The 25,823-nt window shown below is 37.0% G+C and overlaps 1 protein-coding gene across 1 annotated transcript in view; it reads left to right on the top strand.

Moving 5' to 3' along the window:
* The first annotated feature begins 1,908 nt into the window (after positions 1-1,908).
* The window catches only part of LOC129235386 (homeobox protein Hox-B7-A), a 38,092-nt gene continuing 14,177 nt past the window's right edge, over positions 1,909-25,823 (top strand). Inside the window, exon 1 of the mRNA XM_054869203.1 lies at positions 1,909-2,443. Coding sequence (XP_054725178.1) covers positions 1,909-2,443 — 535 coding nt within the window. The remainder of the gene's footprint in view (positions 2,444-25,823) is intronic.

Raw genomic sequence — 25,823 nt, forward strand, 5'->3', positions numbered from 1 at the left:
TATACAATTGTTTTTTTAGCCCGTCCAATATACAAAAGATATCCGATGCATACTTCGAGGCTTAGAGCTCTCCTATTACTTTACGATGAGTTCATTATAACGAACGCGTAATTTTTGCACCGAAGTAGTCATATTATATCATATAGTTTTGGAATGATTTCAAATCGAAATCCGCGTAAAATGATGCAACGAACAATACCGTTTCACTTTTAAAACTATAATAATCCTCCAAGAGAAGAATTCGGCGTAAACAACCGCGTCGATGAAAACGAGCAGGCTATTAAGATGGAAGTGTTGCATGATTAGATTTACATCATATCAGATTTACAAATATTAGAATGAAACTTTAAGTACTCTTAAAAAAATCAAAGAGATTGTGCTTAATATTGAACTGTATATAAAAAAATAAATTATATTATATCATTTAAAAAACGATAATTCAGCTCTTTATATAAAAGAAGTAGAGAACAATTGTTAATAGTGGGAAATGAAATAAGGAAGTAAGCCAAAGAAATGCATTTATTTGGATGAAGATTTTCTATTATGAATTAAATTTTTAGTTTTTTGTAATGTGAACTGAGCTTTCTCTGACATTTAATGTTTTTTTTTTAGTTTACACAATGAATGTGTTATTACAATAATTTAATAAACAATTAAGAAAACGTATACCCGAAGCAACGAAAATGTCTTACGAGTATGCATTTATATAAAAACGTATATTAAAATTACATTTCAATGTAAGTATAACAGCATATTTTTTCTTATCTCTTCTGCAGCTTGTCGCATAGGAATAGCTTCATTGGTAGTACTCTCTTCTACACCTTCCCAGTTCCCACCCTGACTTGTTGTAACTTCGACCTCGGTAGGGTTCAGCCACTATGACTGCAAATATTTTATAAGCGGCACAATCATTTTTCATGTTTACTTTTAATTTTTTTTGTCATTTATGAAATTTGTTTCAATATTCAAGTACAAAATTACTGCTTAGAAAATAGCAATATTTTAGCTAGAAAACACTGTCATTCACAATTGAGCATGTGAAATCCATAATCCGAAAATAAATTTGAAACGGATCGAGTTAAATCAGATCACGAACATGATTTGTAGAAATGCCATTTTTACATACATTCATACATGTCTATTTGATTCATAATCAGCGCACCAACCTGACCTCATTTGGTTAAGTAACCGCCGGTAATATTGAAATTGGAAAAATATCGCTTATGGGTTAAAAAAGATTCGAGAACCCCTAACGTTAGACTTCTTTACTTTTCGATTCGACAGACCCGAGATATTTTACTGGATATATTATATATCGTATTAATAATATTTCGAAGTAAACCAGTTCTCTCTTAAGACCTGTTAGCAATACGTTGATAGGTTTTGCCTTCATATAAAATCATTTAATGTTACCCTTTTAGCTGTAATTTTAAAACACTGTATGCTGTTAGCTCCTACGGTTGTCAGGAGCGTCAGCGTAGCGCGCGCTTTATCAGTAACTCACTTCGGACACTACCATAATTGGTGCGATACACTCGACCATCATGACAACTAATATTATTAATAAAGATATCTATTACTGCACATTATCATTATTGTATTTTATGGAAATCTGATTTAGCGCAATTTATTAGTCGTCAACAACTCGTTGTGTGCGTTGGTTAATTTCGTTTTTTAGGCATTCGGCTAAACTTCTCTGCAGTTAGCACAGGCGATTAAAAGAAAGCGAAACTCTCTGATCGGCAGTGATTGTAGCATGAAATTGTGATAAGGTTTTAAGTGCGCGCATATTTATGCAAATTGCAAAATTAATATTTTATTTTTTCAAATTGTACTCTCATTAAACAAAACAACTTCAAGCGATTAGGTATTTTTATTCAATCCGAAAGTCACTTTGCTATTTGCATTATGGAAATTACGAGTACAAAGTCTGCCAACAAATCATTATTTTCAATTGCCCACATACTAGAGGATAAAACGCGTAGTGTTAAGATTCCCACACTGCCTTTGGCGCACAGTAAGATGACAACAGGCACAGAACACTTGACTGCGCATACGAAAATAATCAGCTCAACCATCTCAACCAGTGCCAATTCTGTTGCGACCACAATGCAACTACCCAACTGTGAACCAAAACTCGTTACACACTCAAACCCCATTGTGTCAAGCGATTATTCAGCGTCTTCGCCCGATGAGCAATACGCCTTCAAGAATCTATTACTCAAGACTGGTCATGGCGCAGCGGGTGGTTCCTTGACGGCGCCACCTGGAGCATTGCGCTTTGAACCTCTTTATGATCCCGCTTCACTGCTTTACCAACAGGTTCTGAATATGCAGAAAAGCTCAGCATTATTTATGCCACATTTTCAGGCGGCGGCAGCAGCAGGCGTTGTAGCACCGCCGGTATATTGCGAACAATATAATCCATTTCTGGAATGTGAAGGTAAGTAATCAACTTATGCATGGCGAAGTTGTAATAGATTTAAAAACTATTTCTAATTAATATAATATTACATTGAGCAAGTGTGGAATTCTTTTTGTGAAGTCAGCACTCAGAAGCTTGAGGTATAGATATTTTTTAGGATTTTTTTTTTTAAGAAAATAAAATGCGATCGTTTTGATTTTATAGTATGTTATTATTGACATCAAATAGTATATAAAAACAATTTTTTTCACATATTTTTTTGTAGTAGTGTGGCACCAAACTAAGCGTAAGTAAGTAAAAAAAGATAGGTGGCTTGTCAACAGGATTTTGGCTCTTCAGGACATCTGAAACGAAAAAGTTAAAGTGATATCATACTACATACAGTCTGAAAAACATACCTTTTTTCAAAAGTCCGCCATTTTGTTATTTTTCAAAAAAAATTTTCCATTGTAGCACCTGCCAGAATGAAGGAATACAGAAACTATTTAGACACAAGCTGCTTTTACTACAATCGCTAGAATGCAGAAGAATATATTCTGCTTCGCTTTATTATATTCGACTATTCGAAGAATCAGCACTTAATCGACATTATGTCTTTAATGAACTGATAACAAGACATATCCGGTTGAGTAACAATTATTCTACTTTCAAAGATTTTAATATCGCTTTTGCTAAATTAAAACTTAATATTTTTAGACGACTTTAACTGTTCAATAGACTACAAAATTGAAAAAAATTAATGAAATAGCTAGATATCATTGATCTTAAAAAATTAGCGGAGTAGGAAAAATTACTTATATGTCATTGTCGACGGCTTTACATTTCTTTTGTAAAACTTCAAAATAAAAAAGCAAGACATGCTGAAAGTGTAAACCTGTTGAATAATTTGCACTTGTCTCGGTAGAAGTTCAAGAATACAAGTGAAGTATTAATGTATATATGTAGGAGCGATAGATTTAAGGATTGTCAATGTCAGAAGTTACAGAAAGGTTGCAATGAAGAGTTACGCTTAATATACCCCACACGTCCTCCTGATTTTGGGTGGTATACTAGTTTCTTCACGTTAGTTCTACAATATATTCCATTGAGTGTTCTTCAGCTGTAAACGCTGAATAGGTAGATGCTGACATTGACGTATTTTCCCCGGATTTTTATTTTAAAAAACTTTTCATTGCGGTCGATGGCTGGGAACGGTCCCTCATATGAAGGTTGCAAAGGCTGTCTAACGGCATCGTTATGCACGAAAACTGCTGATGTAGAAAATATAACTTTTTTTGATGAAAAATGAACTAGCTGAGTGATTTGATTTTTCGTTGGTCTCAGCGCTCGTATGTGCTCTCAAAGATTCCTCACAAAATCACATTCGGTAGTATTTTCCTCCGGCGGGCGTAAAATCCATATTCCACAACGAACGAATTCCCAGTAGTATGAACGGTAGTACCTCAACACACTTCTCCGTCATGTAATATTTTTCCGCGGCTTTTAGAGACATGTGCCAATGTCCGATAAGTCCGTTAGATATTGGATGATATGCGGTTGTCGGTAAGTGCTTAATCCACCGAAGTCGGGTTAGTTCGCGAAAGAAAGCGAACTTAAACTGTCGGACTTAATCAGTTGTCACTTTATAAGATACACAAAATCTTGCCACCCAGTTCGTGTAAAACGCAAACGAGATTGTTTTCGTTGTTATATCTTCGGGTGGATATGTTTCCAACCACCTCGAATAGCGGTCTAAGATAGTGAGCCAATACCAGAAACCTTAGAAATTGATAGGATTGATTCCAGTGGGGCACGATTATGTCGTTGTGTTTTTGCTCGTTAAAACGGAATAACCAGGAACGGCCAAAACGTTATTAGTTTTGTTCTTCTTGCAGCTCCAGTGTGAGGATATTGTGAATGCTATTGTTAATCCAAGGAAGTTTGCTTCAGACTGCCTTAGAAAGCATTCTGATGAGTTGATGGTTAGACCATACTGGAGTATTTTATTAAAGACTAGTTGCAAGTGGCGGCCGCCGTAGCCGAATGGGTTGGTGCGTGATTACCATTCGGAATTCACAGAGAGGTCGTTGGTTCGAATCTCGGTGAAAGCAAAATTAATATATAAAAAAAAAAAAAAAAAAAAAAAAAAAAAAAAAAAAAAAAAAAAAAAAAACATTTTTCTAGTAGCGGTCGCCCCTCGGCAAGCAATGGCAAACCTCCGAGTGTATTTCTGCCATGAAAAAGCTCCTCATAAAAATATCTGCCGTTCGGAGTCGGCTTGAAACTGTAGGTCCCTCCATTTGTGGAACAGCATCAAGACACACACCACAAATAGGAGGAGGAGCTCGGCCAAACACCTAACAGAAGTGTACGTGCCAATTATTTATTTTTTTATTTTAGTTGCAAGTGGTCGCGATGTTGGTTAAGATCCTTTGATGCGATTAAAATGCCTTGAAGGTATGTCCCATCAAAATCGAATTCGCGTAGCACATGGTCCACAAATCGTTAGAAAGTTTGTCTGTAGGTATATAAACTTATACATGCCAAATGGCGTGGTAATTGCTGTCTTCGGAATGTCAGCAGGCTCGAACGGTATTTGGTATGCCCGGATTAAATCAAGTGTTGAAAAAATTATGCATAGAATACGAGAATGCAGTCATGCAAATGTGATAAAGGATATACGGAAATCACCACAGATTCTCAGTTCTCCATTCTTTTTTTTTTTTGTCATGTGGAGTGGACTTGCTCATAGACTCCGAGACGGACGGCAGATGCCAGTACTCAACAAAAATTGTATTTCTGTTTTAGCAGCTTTTAGCTTTTCAGGTGACAAGCGCTTTGGAAAAAACGGCGGTCCTTTTGTAACAATGTGTTATGTTACCTTAAGAAAGTGGTTTTTATTAGCGCGATTTTCCATGCTTATTTTTTTGAAGTCGTTTCACGATTTCTGGAAAGGTTGATTTCCGTTAATAGCTGACAAATTTAATATTAATTCTTTGTTTGTAGAAAGTCCGCAGATTTTAGCTAGACTTGTAGTAACGTTAATCAGTTTGCGTTGCTTCAAATTCCCCGATAAGTTGAAGTGAGATAGAAAATCAGCGCCTAAAATATGTCGCGACACATCAGCGACAATAAAGCTCCAACGGAAAGGCCGGCGCGGTCCTAGGTTAACAGAGAGAAGGACATCTCCATATGTCTTGATTGTCGATTTGTTTGTAGCATATAAGAAAAAAATTCCATCGGGGTATTTACGTTGCGATTGAGTTGGGGGAATTTTATTTTTTTTTTATTTCCCTTTTTAAATTACAATCGGTTAACTTTAAACAATAAGTAATTATTTTTAAAGTAGTATTGGAATTCTTTGTTCTCCAATCAATGCTAGATAAACATTCAATTTTGCTTCAGATTATGCTACATTATATTAATTTGTAAGTGTTATAATTATTATTATTTTTTGTTTTTTCTTTTTTTGTTTTTTTGTTTTGTTATATTGTGAGTTCGGTTGTAGTTAATCGTTTTCCCAATTTCTCCGATTGTGATAGTTCGCGCATTTGTTCACTTTGATGATTTGTTAGTCGTTGTACCTATATGCTTGATGCTGTATTTTCTAATTGTGTCATATATTGTGTCGACATTGACGTCGCTGTGGATCACGTCGTTTGGTATATACCAGCCTGCCTTTATTATTGTTCGAAGTATTTTAGATTGCGTCCATTTAATTATTTTGATATTGGAGTTGGTGGAATACCGCTGACTTCTGCTCCTGTGTCTACCAAAATTGTATTCTTATCGGATACAATTAGACGGCGCTTTTTTTGAGTTAAGGCGCTTTTTTTGAATTAAGGTTTACCGCCATTGAAGATAGCATGTTTTGTTCAAATATTTGGAGCACGGTTTACGGCACTTCTTTGCCTCGATTCCAAAATTGCATGTGATACCAGCACAGGTTCTCTGCATTGTGTCCAGATGACAATCGATCTGTCGAAAGTCCCCTGCTGCGGCCCTTGGAACGGTAGCCATGGTTTGCTTTTAAAGCAGCATGCTGGCGTTCGAAGTTGGAAAACGTTTGCGTAACTGCACATTAGAGGGAAGGCGACTCATCCAGATAGATTTAAGCATACCGTCGTTAATTTCGTTGCCTGATAGACTATGCATTTCGAGCTGAAGATGTGATTGGCGCAAGTCGCCTAACTCTAGCTCTCGCAGTAGCTTTTTGATACGGACTCGTTCCGAATTAGTAAACTGTGTGATCGGACGTTCTTTGAAGTTGAGAATAATATCACTAATTTGTGCATGGTCGTTACTTTCCATGGCCGCCCAAACTGTGTGATATTTTGTCTTGTCATTAGTAATGCCTTCAGCAATGGATTGGCGTCCGAATTTCTGGCTTTGCGTGCCAAACTGATGGAATGTTCACTGAAACTTTTGCAAACTCCGTCACGTCCCTTGGCGCTGTAGTTGTTATACGCATTGGAGGTTCAGGAAGTTGTTCTTTAGCGGTACCGTTTGAATCACTTATCATCTTGAGACGTCGGGATCACCAATTTGTAGCGGTGCGAATAAATAAATATCATGACTGATGTGTGAAAGATTAACTTTATACTTAATTGTATTAGGTTAAATCTGTTGAATACTTTTCACTTGTCTCGGTAGAAGTTCTACATTACAAGTGATGTAATAATGTACATATGTATGAGCGATCAAATTAACGGTTCCCAATTTCAGAAGCTAAAAAGGGCTGTAATGAAGAGTTACGTTTGTGATACCCAAACAATATAAAAGATGGGAGTACTGGAAGAGGAATATTCGGACCAAGGAACAAGAAAACCTTTCCATGATCACTTATCCAACAATTTTCACAAATCGCTTTTGTTAACAACTTTTTTCGATTTTTTTTACCAGTGTCCATTCATTTGTTGGCTTCGGCTGATCTGAGTGAGAAAAAACTGCTCCTGGAACCTTTCCAACCGGTTTTACTTTTCCTCTGCTTTTTCTTCTCTTTTTTTATTTCACGGTGAAACTGTGGCCTCATTGCAGGCTGTTCCGTTTGAGTTGCACTTATATATAGGTTGGCAAAAAAGCCTTGCGGTATTTCCGCAAGCTTGTCTTTGCAAGCGTGTAATTCTAGTTGTATTCGTCGCATCGGTTCACGCTAGAGGTTTTTGGAAAGCTCTTTTCACGTGCTAACACGTGTTTGATTAATTGTTGTTTGCTTTTAGTCGCTCGTAAGTTATAGCGTCGCAAACATGGAGCAAAATAAAGAGAAAATACGGCATATTTTACAGTTCTACTACGATAAAGGCAAAAATGCATCTCATGCTGCCAATAAAATTTGTGCAGTTTATGGACCCGATACAGTTTCCATTTCCACCGCACAACGATGGTTTCAACGTTTTCGTTCTGGTGCAGAGGTGATCGAAGATGCGCCACGGTCCGGAAGGCCTGTCGTCGAAAATTACGATAAAATCGCTGAATTGATCGAAAGAGACCGACATAGTAGCAGCCGTAGCATCGGCCAAGAGCTGGGCATGAGTCATCAAACCGTTATAAACCATTTGAAGAAGCTTGGATTCAAAAAGAAGCTCGATGTATGGGTACCACACGACTTGACGCAAAAAAACATTTTTGCCCGTATGGATGCATGCGAATCGCTTCTGAATCGCAACCAAATCGACCCGTTTTTGAAGCGGATGGTGACTGGCGATGAAAAGTGGGTGACTTACGACAACGTGAAGCGCAAACGGTCGTGGTCGAAAAGCGGTGAAGCTGCCCAGACGGTGGCCAAGCCTGGATTGACGGCTGTGTGTTTGGTGGGATTGGCGGGGAATCATCCACTATGAGTTGCTCCCCTATGGCCAAACGCTCAATTCGGACCTGTACTGCCAACAACTGGACCGCTTGAATGCAGCACTCATGCAGAAGAGGCCATCTTTGATCAACAGAGGCCGAATTGTCTTCCATCAGGACAACGCCAGGCCACACACATCTTTGGTGGTGCGCCAGAAGCTCCGGGAGCTCGGATGGGAGGTTCTTTTGCATCCACCGTATAGTCCGGATGTCGCACCAAGTGATTACCACCTATTTCTGTTCATGGCGAACGAGCTTGGTAGTCGGAAGTTGTCCTCAAGAAAGTCCTGTGAAATTTGGCTCTCCGAGTTTTTTGACAATACGGAAGCGAGCTTCTATAAGAGGGGCATTATGAAGTTGGCATCGCGTTGGGAACTCGTCATCGAACAAAACGGCGCATATTTGACTTAAATCGCATTATTATAACCAATTTTATGAACAATTGAAAATTCAATAAAAATACCGCAAGACTTTTTTGCCAACCTTAATATAACTGGGGCGTACACCGTTTTTGGGTATTTGGCCGAGCTCCTATTTGTGGTGTGCGTCTTGATGTTGTTCCACAAGTGCGCTCTCCTTCGTTTTCATTGAACACGTTCACTAGGGCTCTGGTTTGTTCCCCAAGATTGCTACAGGAAATTTGCTTTTTAAGATCGTTTTTCTTCCCAGATTTGGTAGTGGGTGAGCAAATATCCGATATGCACTGTGGTTTCTGACTCGGCGGGTCATATCCGTGGGAGTTCTTCTACTCATTCTTGGTAAATGAGCCAACTTGAGCTTTTTAAAGGATCTGCATATGTCCTTTGACGTAAGCATAGTTTACTTTTCCTTGTCATTTATTTCTTTTATTTCGTTTTTTTGTTATTAATGTGTTAATGTGTACTGCCCCGCAGGAAATCATAGGTAGGACTATAGCCATGGTAGTAATAACATATCACGTTTTGTTCTGTTAATATATTCACTGAATTACTTGTATATGTTAACGACGTAGTTATTGTTAATTTTCTGTTCAAGTTGATATCCAGTCCTGCGCTCAGTCTGTGGCTTTTCGTCAAACAAATCTACTGTTGCCACCTTTAATAGATTCGCCTTGGCCTGGTCAATGGACTTTTCCATAATTTTCTGCAGTATAAATATGCAAACTGTTCTTACTCCATTTTTCGGAAGCTCTGTTGTTCTTCTTGTCAATGATAAAACTTTTGTAAAAAGTTTTTGAGTAAAGGGTGTGAGTGTTATCCCGCGATAGTTTTAAGAGGTGCAATTTTTTACTCTTCTTAGACATAACGATCGTTATACTTGCTTTCCATTCTAATCGAATTCTTTCGTGTATCAAGAGGATACTAAAATGCTCTTCTGGCTCTTTATGCATATGATCTCCACCATATTTCAACATTTGTATCATTTCTAATGCAGTTTTGGCCAGGTACCCTTCTATTTTTTAAAGTTTTTATCGCATATTATATTTCAATAGATGTCACAATTTCATTATCAGTTTTATATTTATATATATTTTTTAAATCGAGGACTAGTTGCTGTGATGTTGAGGATGGTATTATATAACTCCTTGAAATACCTTTCCCGTTTGTCAATATGAATTTTATAGTATGTATATATTTCACTTATTTTTAAATTTCTATTCTTAACATCTTCCACATTGCTCTTTGTAGCTTACTATCTTCAATATTCATCAACCGATGCTACAAGCAAGCCTTCTTATTACCTTATGTCAATTCTTTTACTTTTCTATTTTTTTTACGTTTATTACCTTTTACGTTTATTACCTCTTAATACCTGTCTTCTTCATTCAAGCATCCTTTTCTCCATATTGTTTGATAATCTATTAGATAGTAAAGCCTTTATACTGTCTTGTTCAAGTAGTTCACATTGAATTTTTCTTTCTTATCAATTATAGCCGGCTTGAAATGATTGCTGTAGCTCACTCTTAATTTATATATAACAGCAATGAGTGATCACTTCCAATATTGTCAAGTCCTCCATTATCATAATATGTTTATTAATTTTTATCGAGTCCAAATTCATTTGGAATATTACATAGAATTGAAGTCGTTCAAGTCTGACGGGAAGCAAATGTTGATTTAAGTAATCTGCGCAATAGATTATTATTATTGGGCTTTAGCATTTTATGCAGCAGCAATCCTACGCCAACTGTTGGTCTAATATCTTTACCAAGTCCAACGTATATTACATACATATATGTATGTATAAGTGTATGTAGTCATCCACTATAGTGTTGCCTTTGCCGTTTTCTTAGTTTCTGAAAGCACACATATGGTGTGTCAATCTTCTTTTCTTTGAACTCTAATATAATTTCCTTCTCTTTATTTATCCATGATTTGATTTTCCAAGAGCCGATTCTCAAAATGTTTCTATGTAGTTCTTTGAGAATAAAAAATGTCTAATATGGTAGGTTGCTATCCTGGCTACTAAGGATCTTTATGGGCTTACTCCCAGTTCATGTTGGTCCAGGGGAGGTATTTCTTTCCAAGGGGTATCCCCATATCCTTAACCCGGGGATTAACCCCCCACATATCGATTTGTGTGCCATTAATATTGTTAATCCAACTTTTCCCTCTAATCGATTTATATGCCATGAATACAAGGGCTCCCAGTTCTATCGGTTTGTGATGGAGTAATAAGCTATGGTTTCTTCCTCCTTACAATGTAGGTCTTCCAGAAGGATGAGCTATCGCAGGTTCAGTCAGGCAACTACTGGCGTGATTCCAGAAAGTACTCTGATCATTTCCATATTTCGTTTGGACTCCCTTTGAGAGCCCCCACCCTCACATTTTACAGAAATAGAAGGATGACTGACTGAGCAAATATAAAGGCAGTTAAAGATTGGCTAAAGCCAAGAAATGTGCACGAAGAGGGATTGTTCCTGAATTCGCAAATGTTTCCCGGAGTCTCCAAAATCGCTTTAAGAAGAATTGCGCTTTCGTGTGACACAAAGGACAAGAGAAATCATTCCAGTGTCTGAAAGAGCCTGGGGAAAATTTCGTTGTGAATACAGACTCTGGCGCATACGAAATAGGCGAAATACTGTCACAGATCATCAATGGACAAGAAAAAGTGATCACATACCATAGCAAAGTTTTCGGAAAGCCAAAAATGAATTAATGCCTAACCAGAAACTGCTAGCTGTGGTTGAGTGCGTAAAACATATTCACAAATAGCTGTATGTACAACGATTTCAGTTAAGAACAAACCAAGGAGCGTTGAGATGGTTACTTGAGTTCAAGCATTCAGAAGACAAATTGGCTCCAGATGTAGCTTCGTAAAGGGGAAGATCATGAAAATACTGATGCACTATCTTGGCGATCTTGATAGTGAGTATAAAGTATATGCTTTGTTCCAGAGTCGAGAGACCCGAGGAGATAATTAACATCATATTAATGCAATTGCAACCCAATTAGCCGAATGGGTTGGTGCGTGAATTCAGAGATAACGTAGGTTCTAATATCGGTGAAATACCAATGAACAAAACGTTTTTTCTAAAAGCGGTCGCTTCTCGGCAGGCAATAGCAAACCTCCGAGTGTATTTCTGCCATGAAAAAGCTCCTCATAAAAAATATCTGCCGTTCGGAGTCGGCTTGAAACTGTAGGTCCCTCCATTTTGTGCAACAACATCAAGACGCACACCACAAATAGGAGGAGGAGCTCGGCCAAACACCCAAAATGGGTGTACGCGCCAATTATATATACATATTCGCAAATATATATATTCGCAAATATATATATATACATACATATATATAACCCAATGGTGAGGGGAAACGTATAGAGAGAACATCTAAAACTGAAATGGCGTGCCGAAAGCATATTGGATGCAGTGGAATAGTCTTAAAATGATTGATGAAATTGTGTGCTGCGTATGGGAAAGCGAAGACGGAAATCAGAATATCTGGATATCACTAAACGTTGGTTAGAAGATTAAGCAGATTTTTTTGGGTAAATTGCAGGGTGAGTTGCCGAATGGATTCGAAATTGCATGCAGTGTATGGCTATGAAAGGTCCAAAGCCATAAGTCGTGGGTAACTCCCAAAATTTTGGGGTTGTTTACAGTCGGTATTGGTGTGTCATCGACTTTGACTTTGAGCTGTAGTTTGACCTCCTTTATCAAGGTGGTAAAGAGGGTTGCCGTAGACTTAGTGGGGAAATTTGTAGATTTCTCGCAGTGAAAAAATGAAAAAGACTGGTGAGGTATTGACATTGCCCGACGCCATTAGCATCAACCGTCAGCATAGGAGACCATTGAGACTCCCTTTGGTGGCTGCGATATGTAAAAGTGGAAAAGCAAGGGTCACCACCCTGCGGAACACCTTGCTTTCCGCGGCTCGTGTTTGACTTAAATTAATTTTCTCTCCCGCAGAACCGAATCACTTTTTCCAACAAAGCCGCGTCCGGCGGAGAATTGAAAAAAACTTAAACATTCGTTGCTTGTGCTCACAATTTAGAACCGCGTACTTTATTTAGATAAAAATATGTATTTTGATTTGAAAAATTCCACTCGTAACATGAAATAACTCACTTTCGTACATTTGTGTTCACCTTATTCGTAAACAAACCGCTGTCATGATATGAGCATTGGCTGTGTCGATGTTTTCGTATTACCAACACAATCTTAGTTTTTCGTAAACGAGCCACTCCATGCCCCAGTTAAGTCATAATCAGCTTCTGATTATGTCAAATTCGCTGAGATCCGGATAACGGTATTTAATTGGCCACATCTTTTCTGATCTTTTCTCCATTAAAGATTACCAAGTTTGACCTTCAAAAATTTTGTTAAATGTGATATTTACTAAATCAATTGGCATTGATTACTTTCTTTGTAAGTTATCGCCAGCAAAATTAGAAATAGATTTAATTCGGCGACAACAAATTGTAGTTTTGCAGCCTGAAGTCGTGCTGCCGACAAAATAATTCCGTTCATAAAAACGTGTGTATTTTAATACTTGGCAGATGCTACCTGTCGTCTGCTATTTTCAAAGAATTTATACTAAATATTAGGTTGCAGACAGAGTGGAAGCAAAACCGAAGATGAATTGCTTGCGTTGCGTTCTTTAAATAAATTTGTGTAGAGAATTTCACCATTTGTATGAAAAGTTACAGCGAGACGAACAGAAATTTTCGAATTTCTAGAATGTCAATTAAAACGTTTGATTTAATTTTACTAAAAATTTTGCCATTTATTGAAAAACAATGGAAAATTTTCATTAAAACTTCGATTATGGCCACTGAAAGATTGTTTGTAACTTTAAGGTAGATATCCAAATGGGAAATATTTACTTATTTGCCCACTGCTCTTGAGGTAGAAGGTCTTGAGGGGAAGAGGTGTGATACCTTAACCAACATAAAATACAACCCAAGCTTTATGAAAAACAACCCTTCCCCTACGCTCTGGAAACCCATTTGAAAATGAGGCAGAAACACATTCGCAGAATTTTTTTTAATCAAGGTAGTTTATTTTAATCAATTAAATTGTCATTAAACTCGCGTTTATTTCACAGTTCCAAGCAATTAGATGAAATGTAAATACAGTGAAACCTCCCCTTGCGGACACCTCCAATAAGCGGACACTCCCCTTAACCGGACAAAAACTGAGGAACCAAGCTTTATGTTGTGTTTTTAGAACGAATTCCACTCTAATAACCGGACACTCTAATAACCGGGCGTGGACACTTTTTCTCATTTTTTTTGTTCTAATCACCTCTCAAAAGCGAACGCGGACCTCTCGGTAACGAACAAGCAAAATATTATATATTACTGAACAAATGTGTAAAGAAAACAATAAAAACCTCTCATAAGCGGACGCGATACTCTAATCCACGGACAACAAAGATAGTAGATAGACAATAGTTGAAATAAAAGATATTAAAAGAATATGGATGGGCGGTGATAACGTCAACAAAAAGAAAAAGTTCTTAAACGCGGAGTTTCGAATGGTTCGTTAAGGCCAGAAGCCAAAATATACCAATATCGGGTATTATTATAAAGGAAAAAGCAAAAGAAATCGCAGGCCGATTAGGTATTCAAAATTTTTCTGCGTCAAATGGATGGTTGCAGAAATGGCGTAGGCGTCATAATGTGACTTTCAAAGGAATATGTGGGGAATCTTTCAAGGTTAATTTCGAGGATTGTGTGCCAATATGGTTGGAGATAAAGAAAAGCCATTGGTTATCCGAAAAGCAGCATGCCCACGTGCCTTTAAAAGAGGTAATATAGGAAGTTTGCCAGTGGAATGGAAGTCAAACCGGAAAGCTTGGATGTCTCGTGAAATTATATGTGAGAAAAAGTTTATTATTTTTGGACAATGCTACAACTCACCCTCGAGATATTAAACTAGATAACATAAAGTTGATCTTTTTACCTGCTAATGCAACATCCGTTTGTCAGCCCCTCGATCAGGGTATAACACAAAATTTTAAGTGTCATTACAGATGCCATATAATCAAACGTATTTTGACAAAATTAAGAGACATTCCAATGGACAGACTTTCAAAAATGTTTGACATTTTGGAGGCTGTTTTTTTTATTAAATCTTCATGGGACAACGTAACGGCAGAAACAATTAAGAATTGTTTTTCGAAAGCCGGGTTTCAAAAAGCTCCGCTTGAATGTTCTGACTTCGAGGCAGAGGATGATATTTCCATATCGACACTAGCGGCTTTGATAAAGATTTTAAATAAAAATCAGCAAGGTCAGTATACAGAAGAGTTTTTGATAATCGACGAAGTTGTTAATACAGAAGACAATAATATTGACGTTGTCATTGACGAAATTAATACTGAGGAATTATCTGACGGAGAAAGCGAAGACTCAAATCATGTATGTGTCCAGAATGAATGTCAGATCAAGTCATATCCTGAAGCATTAGAACAACTGCGTCGCATTAAACAATTTCTAAGAAACGATATTACTGGATTCCAATACGCCAAAACTTTAGAATGTCATCTTGAAAACCTTTTTCTGAAACATAAACAGGAAAATCTACGACAGACTACGGTACATGAATTTTTGAAGCCTAAAATATAAATATGTTCAATCAAATATGTATATTCAAATGTGTAAATATACTCATTGTTCCCAATATAAAAATGTACATACATACATATATATTTTTCAATAAATATGAAAAAAAACTGAACGTACCATAAAAGAACATAAAAAAATTATTTAAAGAGGTGGGATAGTAATTTGAACCTAGAGTTTTTTTTTTTTTCAACCCCCATAAGCGGACACTCCCCATAAGCGGACGAAAATACATACATGCACGGGGCATGCTGCTGGAGTGGCAGTCCTTGGCCGGATTTAAATACGGGACCTCCACTCTGTCTTCAACTTTAGTGTATGAATGTTGCTTGCGAACTCTTGAGCATTCTTTGCGAATCTTAAAAATTTTGCTTTAGCAAGTGCGCGCAGCCTCATGTGTATGTAGGTTTATATGTATATACATGTATTGATTGAGGAATAAGTTCATAGCGAATTGCCGAAGCGAACCGAAACATTTGAGACGCGTATGGAGAAGGTGTCATAGACGGAAATGGTTTAAAAGCTCAAAAATTTCACATTAACGTCGATGACACGTCCCGCCTTCTGAATTCGATGAAGAACGTCTCAAATCCCTTTTGAAGGAGAACGATTGGTAAACCAGCCAGTAGTTGGCGGAAAAAATGGACTGCGATCATAAAACGATTCTCAACCACTTTCATTCACCTAGGTGCCTCACGAGCTCAACGAAAAAAACAAAGAAAGCGAGATGCTGAGAAGCAATTTGAAGTCTCAGCATCTCGCCCGCCATCGAACTACACGTGGTAATAAACAGCGCTTTTTATACCGAATCGTCATAGGGGATGAGAAATGGTGCCTATATATCAATATGAATCAAAGAAAGGAGTGGGTGGCTCCAGGAGATACGCCAAAGCTGAGAGTGTTTGGTGGGACAAGGAGGGCAGGATGCACTGGAGAATGCCTCGAAAAGAATGCCACGGCCAACAAGGAGCTCTACATTGTCCAGCTACATCGCGTGAATGACGATATGCGACTGAAAATACCTGATCGACATGGTCACACATACTCCTTTACGACAACACCAGGCGCCATGTAGCACAAATCGTCACAGCCGCCCTTCGAAAGCTCGAATGGGAGGACCTTCAACATCCGTCGTATGCTCCGGACCTTGCACCGACCGATTACCATTTTTGCGCTCCCTATCAAACCATATGAAGAGCGTTACCTTCGATAACAAAGAGGCCCTTAAAACTGGCTCAACAACTTGTTTGACACCGGACCAGGCGAGTTTTGGTGGAGCTGCATCAACAAATTGTATGACTTTTCATATGCAGATATTAATTTGATTTGGTAAAGAAATTAAGTGCCTAGAATGTTTGTTTAGCGAAATATGGACAAATGACAGAGAAATTTGCTGTCGGATTGGAGCAGCGAGGGAAGCTTTCTTCAAATACAGGAAATTTCTTTTCAATAAAAGCTTGAGCATGAAATTATGCCTTCGGTACCTTAAATGTTACGTTTGGTCTGTTTTGTTGTACAGTGTGAAGGCATGGACCCTAAATGTTACGAATATAAATAAATTAGAGGCATTTCAGATGTATTGCTATCGACGGATGATGAAAATATACCTGGCATATGGATTTTCAGGGACGCCCACCTACCTCGTAAATTTAACGCCCATTTATACCGATGTTTCCCATACACACATCGTCGTTGTCGAGAGTAGCTGAGATTCTGCTTCTTCTTCATCTGAACTGGATTCAGATAATTCTTCTATATTAAAATCTTCAGCGTCTTCTTTACTTCACGACTCTTCTCGTTCTTCATTATCATTTGAATCGCTTCCGAAATAAAATAAAATAAAATAAAATAAAATAAATTAAAAAGGTTTATGTTTGATAACGAAAATTAGACAATATAAGTTAAAATAGCTTGAAATGGCATATTTTTCACTTACCTACCGAATTCTATATCGATGGGTCGTAGACGTCCGTTTGTAAATTTCTTGCTCTGGCTGTTCAACACAAATTGTACTACGAATTCGAAATTTTGACTAGAGTATCCTTGTGACGAATTCTTTTTTTAGGAGTAGAGGGGTTATCCCAACATGCTTAGTTCTCTCGGGGAAAACCCAAAAACTAACTGGCCGGTCATGAACGACGCATCGACATGGGATTAGGGTTAATGAACAATTTATCACTTTTATTTGCCGTATCCTTCTTTTAATTTTCGTATTATTTAGTATTGTTTGCTGTATTTCCTAAACAGGTTCTGTTCTTCTCTAAAATGAAGAATGGGCCAGCTGTTATAACTTAATGAAAAATTGGATGTCGTTATCACAGAAAAATTATATACAAGCTAATAGTCAACTTACACAAGTGTGAGTGTATTGGTAAAAGAAGTGAGAGTGTGCAACCGAATTTGCAACAAATAAAATTGTCTGAAAACTTATCCATGTAAACCTCAAGTAAATAACAGGGATTTGACCAGCAATTCAGCAAATAAGAAAAATACCGTCAGTAATATGATTCGTTCCAAAAAAAGGTTTCTTCTCCAATGAGTTGCGAAACTGACGTTGGCCTGGGCTTCACAATCGGTTTCTAAGGCCAAAGAGTAATTTTGATAAAAAAAAATGTCCCTAACTTCACCACACAGCAAATGCTTAAACTCTATTGCAAACAATATATAAACCAATGCTATCATATTTCGACAATACTTGCTCAGTTTTTTAAATTATCTACGTTATTTAGTTCTGAAAAGTATTATTTCCTTTCAACTCTGAGACAAGCAAAATCAAATGCGTTATCACCCCCTAATACCAAACTTCCGTCACTCGATTTAATGAGCGATTATAAATGTTATTTTTAATAGCTGGAAATATAACGAATCACTGCTCGCTTTTTGTAAAATATTTAAGAAGTGTAGCTCTCTGCAAAATCGAAAATTCAAACAATATAAAGGGAGAAAATTATCATAATTTAAAATATACGAAAAAAGAACTGCATGTGTTCATATTATTTATTAAAAGATATTTCGGTCAAGTGTGCAGATATGTAAGAGGCAATAAAAAGTTATTGAAAATATCAAATATGCATTTAATGCTAAAACATTTTAGTATTTAGTATAATATTTATTTATTAATCCAACACACAACCATAAGCTATTTTACAGTGTTTGAGTTTAATTTTAAAAGATTAAAAATAGAGGTGTTTTAGGGGAAAAGATTTGATAAGGGGGAAATAAAGGGTGTTTTTTAAGAGCTATAGAAAAGTTTTTCAAAAACACACACGTAAAATTCTGAAAAATACATGAAATTTTTATTTAAATCCGTAGTACAGTCCATATAATTTAATCAATCATTTGCAAGTGTTGCTCGTTTGTAAGACGATTCACACCACATTTTACAACAATGAGATCTGATGACACTAAAGCATCCTGATCAGGGCCGTGGAGGTAATTATTAATTACCTTATAAATCAGTAGCATAAAATGTTCCATTTTAATAAGAGCTCAATAATATACACTTTTGTATCACCATATTATATTTATTCTTCCTAATAGTGATCATAACATTCGATATGGTGACACCAAAAAAAGTCTGTGACGGAACTCTGGTAGAAGTATTATTTACTATATTTTTTCAAGCAGGAAATTTCTTGGAATTACCCTCGAGTCCGGGCCCTTCTGAAAACTCCAGGCCCGGGGGAAAAAGTACCCGATCCCGAGAAAACCACGGAAGTATTTGAAAAATACTGCAGCGTTCAATTACACGTCAGCTTGTGAACACGAACATTTCGTTTTTTTTTTTTTTTGAGGGTGCAGTGAAATACTCAACTTCAACATTAGCTGGGCATTTTGTATTAACAGCCAATATGCATGTAATATATATTTATAAAAATAATTATTAGTACAATATATATTATATATTTAATTATCTACTTATTCGTATATTCGCCGTAGCCGAATGGGTTGGTGCGTGATTACCATTCGGAATTCACAGAGAGGTCGTTGGTTCGAATCTCGGTGAAAGCAAAATTAATAAAAACATTTTTCTAATAGCGGCCATGAAAAAGCTCCTCATAAAAATATCTGCCGTTCGGAGTCGGCTTGAAACTGTAGGTCCCTCCATTTGTGGAACAACATCAAGACGCACACCACAAATAAGAGCAGGAGCTCGGCCAAACACCTAACAGAAGTGTACGCGCCAATTATTTATTTTTTTTATTTTTTATATATTAAGTTTATATATTTAATAGTGTTTGTTGATTTTCAGTTTTGCTATTTTAGAAATCATGTTTTGATTTTGCTATACAACATAAAAAACTTTGATTTCTACCATTTGGATATTCCAATATGGAACGCTGTGATATCACACGATCTTGGTGGCCAATCCATTGCTCTCAGACGAGCTGTATGCTAAATAGCGCCGTCTTGCTGGAACCTAATATTGTAGAAATCACGGGCCTCAATTTCCGGCATCAAAAACTCGTTTATCATAGCACGAGATCGTTCACCATTCACTGTTACATTGGCGCCAGCCTAGCCGTTGAGAAAGTATGGGCCGATAATGCCTGCAGCTAGCTCATAGGCTGCACAAAACGGCTGTTTACAATCGATGTAATGCAGTTTTTGAATAGCTTCGGGTTGCTCTTTAACCCAAATACGGCAATTTTACATATTGACATAGCCATTAACCATAAGTCGGCAAGAGCGCGCGATAAACACTTTTCACAGAGCGTCGATTTTCGTAATACAATTGAAGGATTTGCCAACCTTGTCGAGGCGTAGGTTTTCCATTATCAAATATCAATGAAGACTAAAATATTATGTATTTAGTTTTACAGTAGTAACAGCAGCGTGGCACGATTTTTCAATGCGGAGAATGTAAGAGAATAAACAAAACGAAAAACTTTAAAAGTTGTACGTAACCAACTTTTTTCTCAAATATATATATATTATGCTTATTACGTGATCTGTAGTAATTCGGGGCATTTTGTCGACAACGCCAAATCAAATCTATTTCTAATTTGGCCAGCGTCAATGAGCGGCGATGATTTTAGAATAGTAAATCAATTTATTTTATTTTTTACCGAAAAATATCAATATGTTTATTATGCTGCCACAGTGAAAATATTTAAAAAAGGGGCTTTAAGACCACATTTGAGGCAAAGGAATTTTTTCTTCGTTACGTCGAAGTCCCGTTCATAATGCTTTAGCATGTTTGTGCTGCTTATTGACTCTGGTGGCCCCAACTGATGATTAATCGCTGCAATAGCACTTTTTATGTGCCGAATGGGTTTGTGCGTGACTATTCGGAGTACATAGGGTCGAATCTCCGTGCAAGAAACACAAAAATAAAGAAAACGTTTTATCTAATAGCGGTCGCCCTCGGCAAAGTATTTTTATGCTTAGATTTGGTTACTTTTTTGTGTTTGAGTTGCAGTTGCTTGTTTCAAGTTGTTTAACCTCTGATAAATTTTACTAAATAATTTTTGGTGCAGATAAGTCAAGTAAGGTACATATATAAGATATATGTAGAGATAAATAATATATTAAAGTCATAAGTCAACAATTGATGGCCATTTATATTATATATATATTATTCATTAATATAATATAATGTTTTCTACAAAACAAATTAATTGACAATTCATATGTCTGGACAGTACATACTACAGGATTCTGCTAGCCACTCACTAAAGCAGTGGTCGCCAACCCGTCGATCGCGAGCTACCGGTAGCTCGCAAAGGCAATTCTGCTAGCTCGCGCTGCTCACGTTGCAAAAAATCCAAAAGTCTGAAAATCATACCAGTATTAGCAAATTTCAGAAATTTTCATAATAAGCCATATTTGTCAGGATGGCTTTTAGTGATTTTACAATTAAAGAAGATCTTTTGAAGTTTATTCCACTCAAAGGACATACTACTGGGCTAGAGCTGTTTTCTCATTTAAAAAATCTCATCTCTTCTGAGAAAATTCCAATATCAAAAATGGTAGGCTTGACAACTGACGGTGCTCCAGCTATGGTGGGTTGTGATAAGGGGCTCGCGCTATGTCATAAGGATGAAAGTTTTCCACAATTTCTTAGTTACCACTGTATTATACATCACCAAGCATTATGTGGAAATTTTCTAAACTTGAACAACGTTATGAAACTGGTGGTGAAAATTGTGAACAAGATTAGAGCTCAAGCGTTGCAAAGAAGATTATTTAAAACTTTGGCTGATGAAATTGACTGTCAATACGGAGAGCTACTTCTTGACTCTGAAGTGCGATGGTTAAGCAGAGGACGAGTGCTCAAACGTTTCAATGATGTCCTGCCTGCTATACTCCAATTTTTCAAAGAACGCGATGAACCGATTCCTGAACAGGAGAATTCGACTTGGCTCAGAGATTTTGGTTTTCTTGTGGACATTACAGAGAAATTAAATGAGCTTAACTTGCAGCTTCAAGGCAGGGATAAAGAATTAGCGGAAATGATTTCTGATATAAATGCATTTATTACAAAACTTGAATTTTGGGAACAAAACCTAAAAAACCGCGATACTAAGCATTTCTTTCCGAAAAGATATCCAAAAATCTATTAGAGCCCTATGACTGTAAATATCATATGGAAATAGTTTCTAACTTGAAGGAAAACTTCAAAAATCGTTTCAAGGACTTCAGCAAAATTGCTTTAGTGACGCAATTTGTTGTTTCACCCTTCATGGACATTGATATACAACAGTTTGCAACTTGTGTTATGAACAACTTTGGCGAAGACATTGCTGTGACAGAAATGGAACTGATTGCTTTTCAAAGTGACTTGACTTTAAAATCTTTAGGTTCAAATACAAAATGTATATGGACTTTAGTAAGTAAAGATAAGTATTCAGTTTTATGTCGTGTTGCGTTGAAAGTGAAAGCGTTATTCAGTTCAACTTATTTGTGTGAATCTTCTTTTTCCAATATGAAATTTATTAAAAATAAATACCGCAATCGGCTTACAGATATACATTTGGATAACTGTATTCGAATGACTGTATCAAATTATACTGCAAATAATATATTAAAAAAATTATCGATGAGTCAGAATGTCAACCTTCTCATTAAATATGCTCCTTTTATCTGCCCATATTTTATTTATATAATAATGTACTATTACTGTTTTGTTGTTTTTTTAAGTCGCTTGTGATTTGCCATTATGACTGCACAAAATTTTGTTACGATTGATAGGTGTAGCTATGCATAAGTATAAGCACTATAAGTCATAAGTTTATTATATATAGAACGTATATTAGTAAAATAAATACATGTATTGTATGTCGAATATAACTGTGTATTATTTAATTTATGTTGGCTTGTGCAAGTAGCTCGCTGTTTATTTCAAAATCTTGAAAGTAGCTCAACACATTGAAAAGGTTGGCGACCACTGCACTAAAGCTTTGAAAGAGTAAGCAACGATATGATTGTCTAAGCTTAGGTTTTCTGAAGCACCATGCTGATTTAATTACAGGAAACCACAAAAAGGTGAATGTATGATGGCGTCATATGCAGCACCGCTGATGATTTCGCTCTCGTTAGAATAGGAAGAAATGAGCAACGAAGAAAATTTGTGTTTCAACAGTGTAGATTCACATTGCTACAAGAAAGTAATTAACTCGAGAATTGAAAGCAATGCCATCCCTGATGAGGAAACTTCAATCAAGTAATAATGAATTTGGGGAACTTAATCAAAGAAGTAGGCATAAAAATTGTAAGTGCAACAACTGCGGAAAAATTATCTCATCATGGATCTACCACCAAGATCACGTGGGTTCAAAGAGAGAGAGAGAGAGAGAGAGAGAGAACGTTGATGAGTTATTATAAACCATATTACAATAAATTAATTTCAATATTTTTTGATTATTATTTATCCTTATTACCAATCAATGATTCATCATATCCAAAACTGTGACTTAAGCATGTACTGTGTCATAAATTTATAAACACAAGCAAAGTTATATCAGACTGCAACAAAAGTCGGAACCCCCCGCCCCCCTAAATCTGAGGGTCTGCGCACGGGCCTGGTCAACAGTGACCTGGATATACGCTTTTATAAAAAATTGTGTCTAAGCGATTAATTTCTGCGGCTCGTACGTTTCTCTCCAGCATCAGGTTAAAGAAGTCACACGACAGCGAGTCACCCTGTATGTAATCTCGTTTGGTAGCGAACGGCTCGGAGAGGTTCTTCGCAACTCTGATGGCGCTGCAGGTATTGAGCAGCGTAATTTTGTATAGCCATATTAGTTTTGCGGAGAGACGAAATTCAGACATCGCGGCATATAGGCAACTCCTTTTCCTACTGTCGAATGCAACTTTAAAATCGACAAAAGCACTTGGCGTATTGTGAATATTTGGTAAATCGTGTATTTTCCAGATCTAAAGCCACACTGATAAGGTCCAATCAGTTGGTTGATGATGGGCTTCAGCCTTTCACACAATACGCTCGCTAGAACCTTATAGGCGATATTTAGGGGACTAATCCGGCGGTAATTGGCACAGATTACAGTATTACCCAATTGTGGGTTGGGCAGAGCACACCTAAATTACAATCGGCAGGCAGGCTTTCATCCGACCATATTCTTCATAGCAGTTGGTGCACGAATCTTATCAGCTAATTGAAAAGAAAAATGTTACGCGCTTTTGGTATTCCATAAAGTTGCATTGATATGAAGTGATCGGAATCGAATGTCTTTTGTCTCACCCATATCTATTTCTAGTTTCCCCTTTGTATTGTATTGAATATGCGCTGCATCTCTGTAATTCGGTTTATTGTCGGCATTTTTATACTTCTTGTGAAATAGAAGTATATCCCCGAAAAGAACATTTAATACGTGCGAGTTGAGTGTCATTTGGCGCCAACACTTGACTTGAATCAACAGATAAGTGAATAATCAAAGTAACGGGCAGGCAAACAGAACGAATGAAAATCAAGCGAATAAATAAACATAGGCGCTGAGGCTTAACATAGTTTCGGTGGAATTGGAGCCACTGCCGACAGGAGTGCAAACAAACAATGCTCATTAATCAATTATAGCCGGTGTAAGTTGACAAAGTCTGCTACCTAATAATGCACGTGTTAGTCACTTGGAGTGTGTACACATGTGTGTAGATATTTAGAAAAAGAAATTCTACATTTTTAAAATATATACATTTGTACATACATATATATTTATGGAAGTATATAAATTGGGTATTTAATGCTTTTGCTGTATTTATGGAGGAAACACTTTAGTGAAGACAAATTTATAAATTCATTGCTTTGCACATAAAATATCACTCACCTCTTCCCGTTCTGGTTGGTTCTGTAAGCGCCTAGTCTTCCTTCACTTCTTATCAATCGATAACTCCCAAACAAGGCAATTATTAGACAATTCATGTACTTGGGTTGCATTCAGTAGCAATTAAACTTGAACTATTATTTTTTTTTTTAAGTACTTAAATGTTTTGTTGGGAAATATTATATTTATAAGTTTAGTCTTTATAGGAAAAATTGAGAATTTCATTGTATGATTTCGGGGAAAAACACTCTAATAATGAGTAAAATTACATAAAGCGACTTGCATACACGGGGAGCCGAATTGGAGATCAATTTTTCATAGTTTCATGCGGTATAAATTACATACATATATCGTTTATATATATAATAGTGTTTAACAACAGCCGAACGAAATCACGACGGACACACATATAATACACTCGGTGGCCTAGGGCCCATTGTGATACCCGCTTTTAATTTCCATGCCCTAACTAAGTTGCTTAAACCACCAGTGAGACGTTTTACAAATTTTCCAGGTCTTCAAAGAAATGATCGCCAAGATATTTGGCACGGCTTCTTTAAAGAGCAGGACACTCACAGATAAAATGTTGTACCGACTCAATTTCTTCTTCATCTCCTGCAGTCATTGTGAGGTACGCCCATTCTACTCGCTAGGGTTCCAAAAGTGCAGTGTGGTGTTTTTTTCCACTAAAAATATCCCTCCTCTTCTTTTGGATTTTTCCCTCCACCCCGGGACTGCTTCCGCATTGCTTCGAGGTAAAGGGCCAAGACGGCGTCCTAAGAAGGACACTTACTTACTCACCCTGCGTCCAGGGTCGCCTGTTTTGAGAAACCTATGCTCAATGCTCTTCAGCTTAGCTTTCCATTTCGCGCTTCTTTTTTCGGATAATATCCTCCACAAAATTTGCGACGGCATTCCATTTTTCTTCGTCTATCATCATTTTCTCGATTATTTCTTCAGGTGTAAATACACCAATAGCTCGCTGCAGGACTGTTCTCTCTACGTTCCACCTCTCGGGTTTAAAGAAGGTGTGTTCCGCATCATCATACTCAGTATCTCCATATATGCAGTTTGGTTGTCTCACTTTTCCCATTCGCCACAGATACTTGCGAAAGGACCCATGTCCGGACAAAAACTGTGTGAGGTAATAGTTAACCTCACCGTGCTTTCTTTCTACCCACTTTTTTAGATCGGGTATTAGTCTCGCTGTCCATTTACCATACCTTTCAGAGTTCCATCTT

This window comes from Anastrepha obliqua, chromosome 1 (genome assembly GCF_027943255.1).
Source record: "Anastrepha obliqua isolate idAnaObli1 chromosome 1, idAnaObli1_1.0, whole genome shotgun sequence".
NCBI classification, from domain to species: domain Eukaryota; kingdom Metazoa; phylum Arthropoda; class Insecta; order Diptera; family Tephritidae; genus Anastrepha; species Anastrepha obliqua.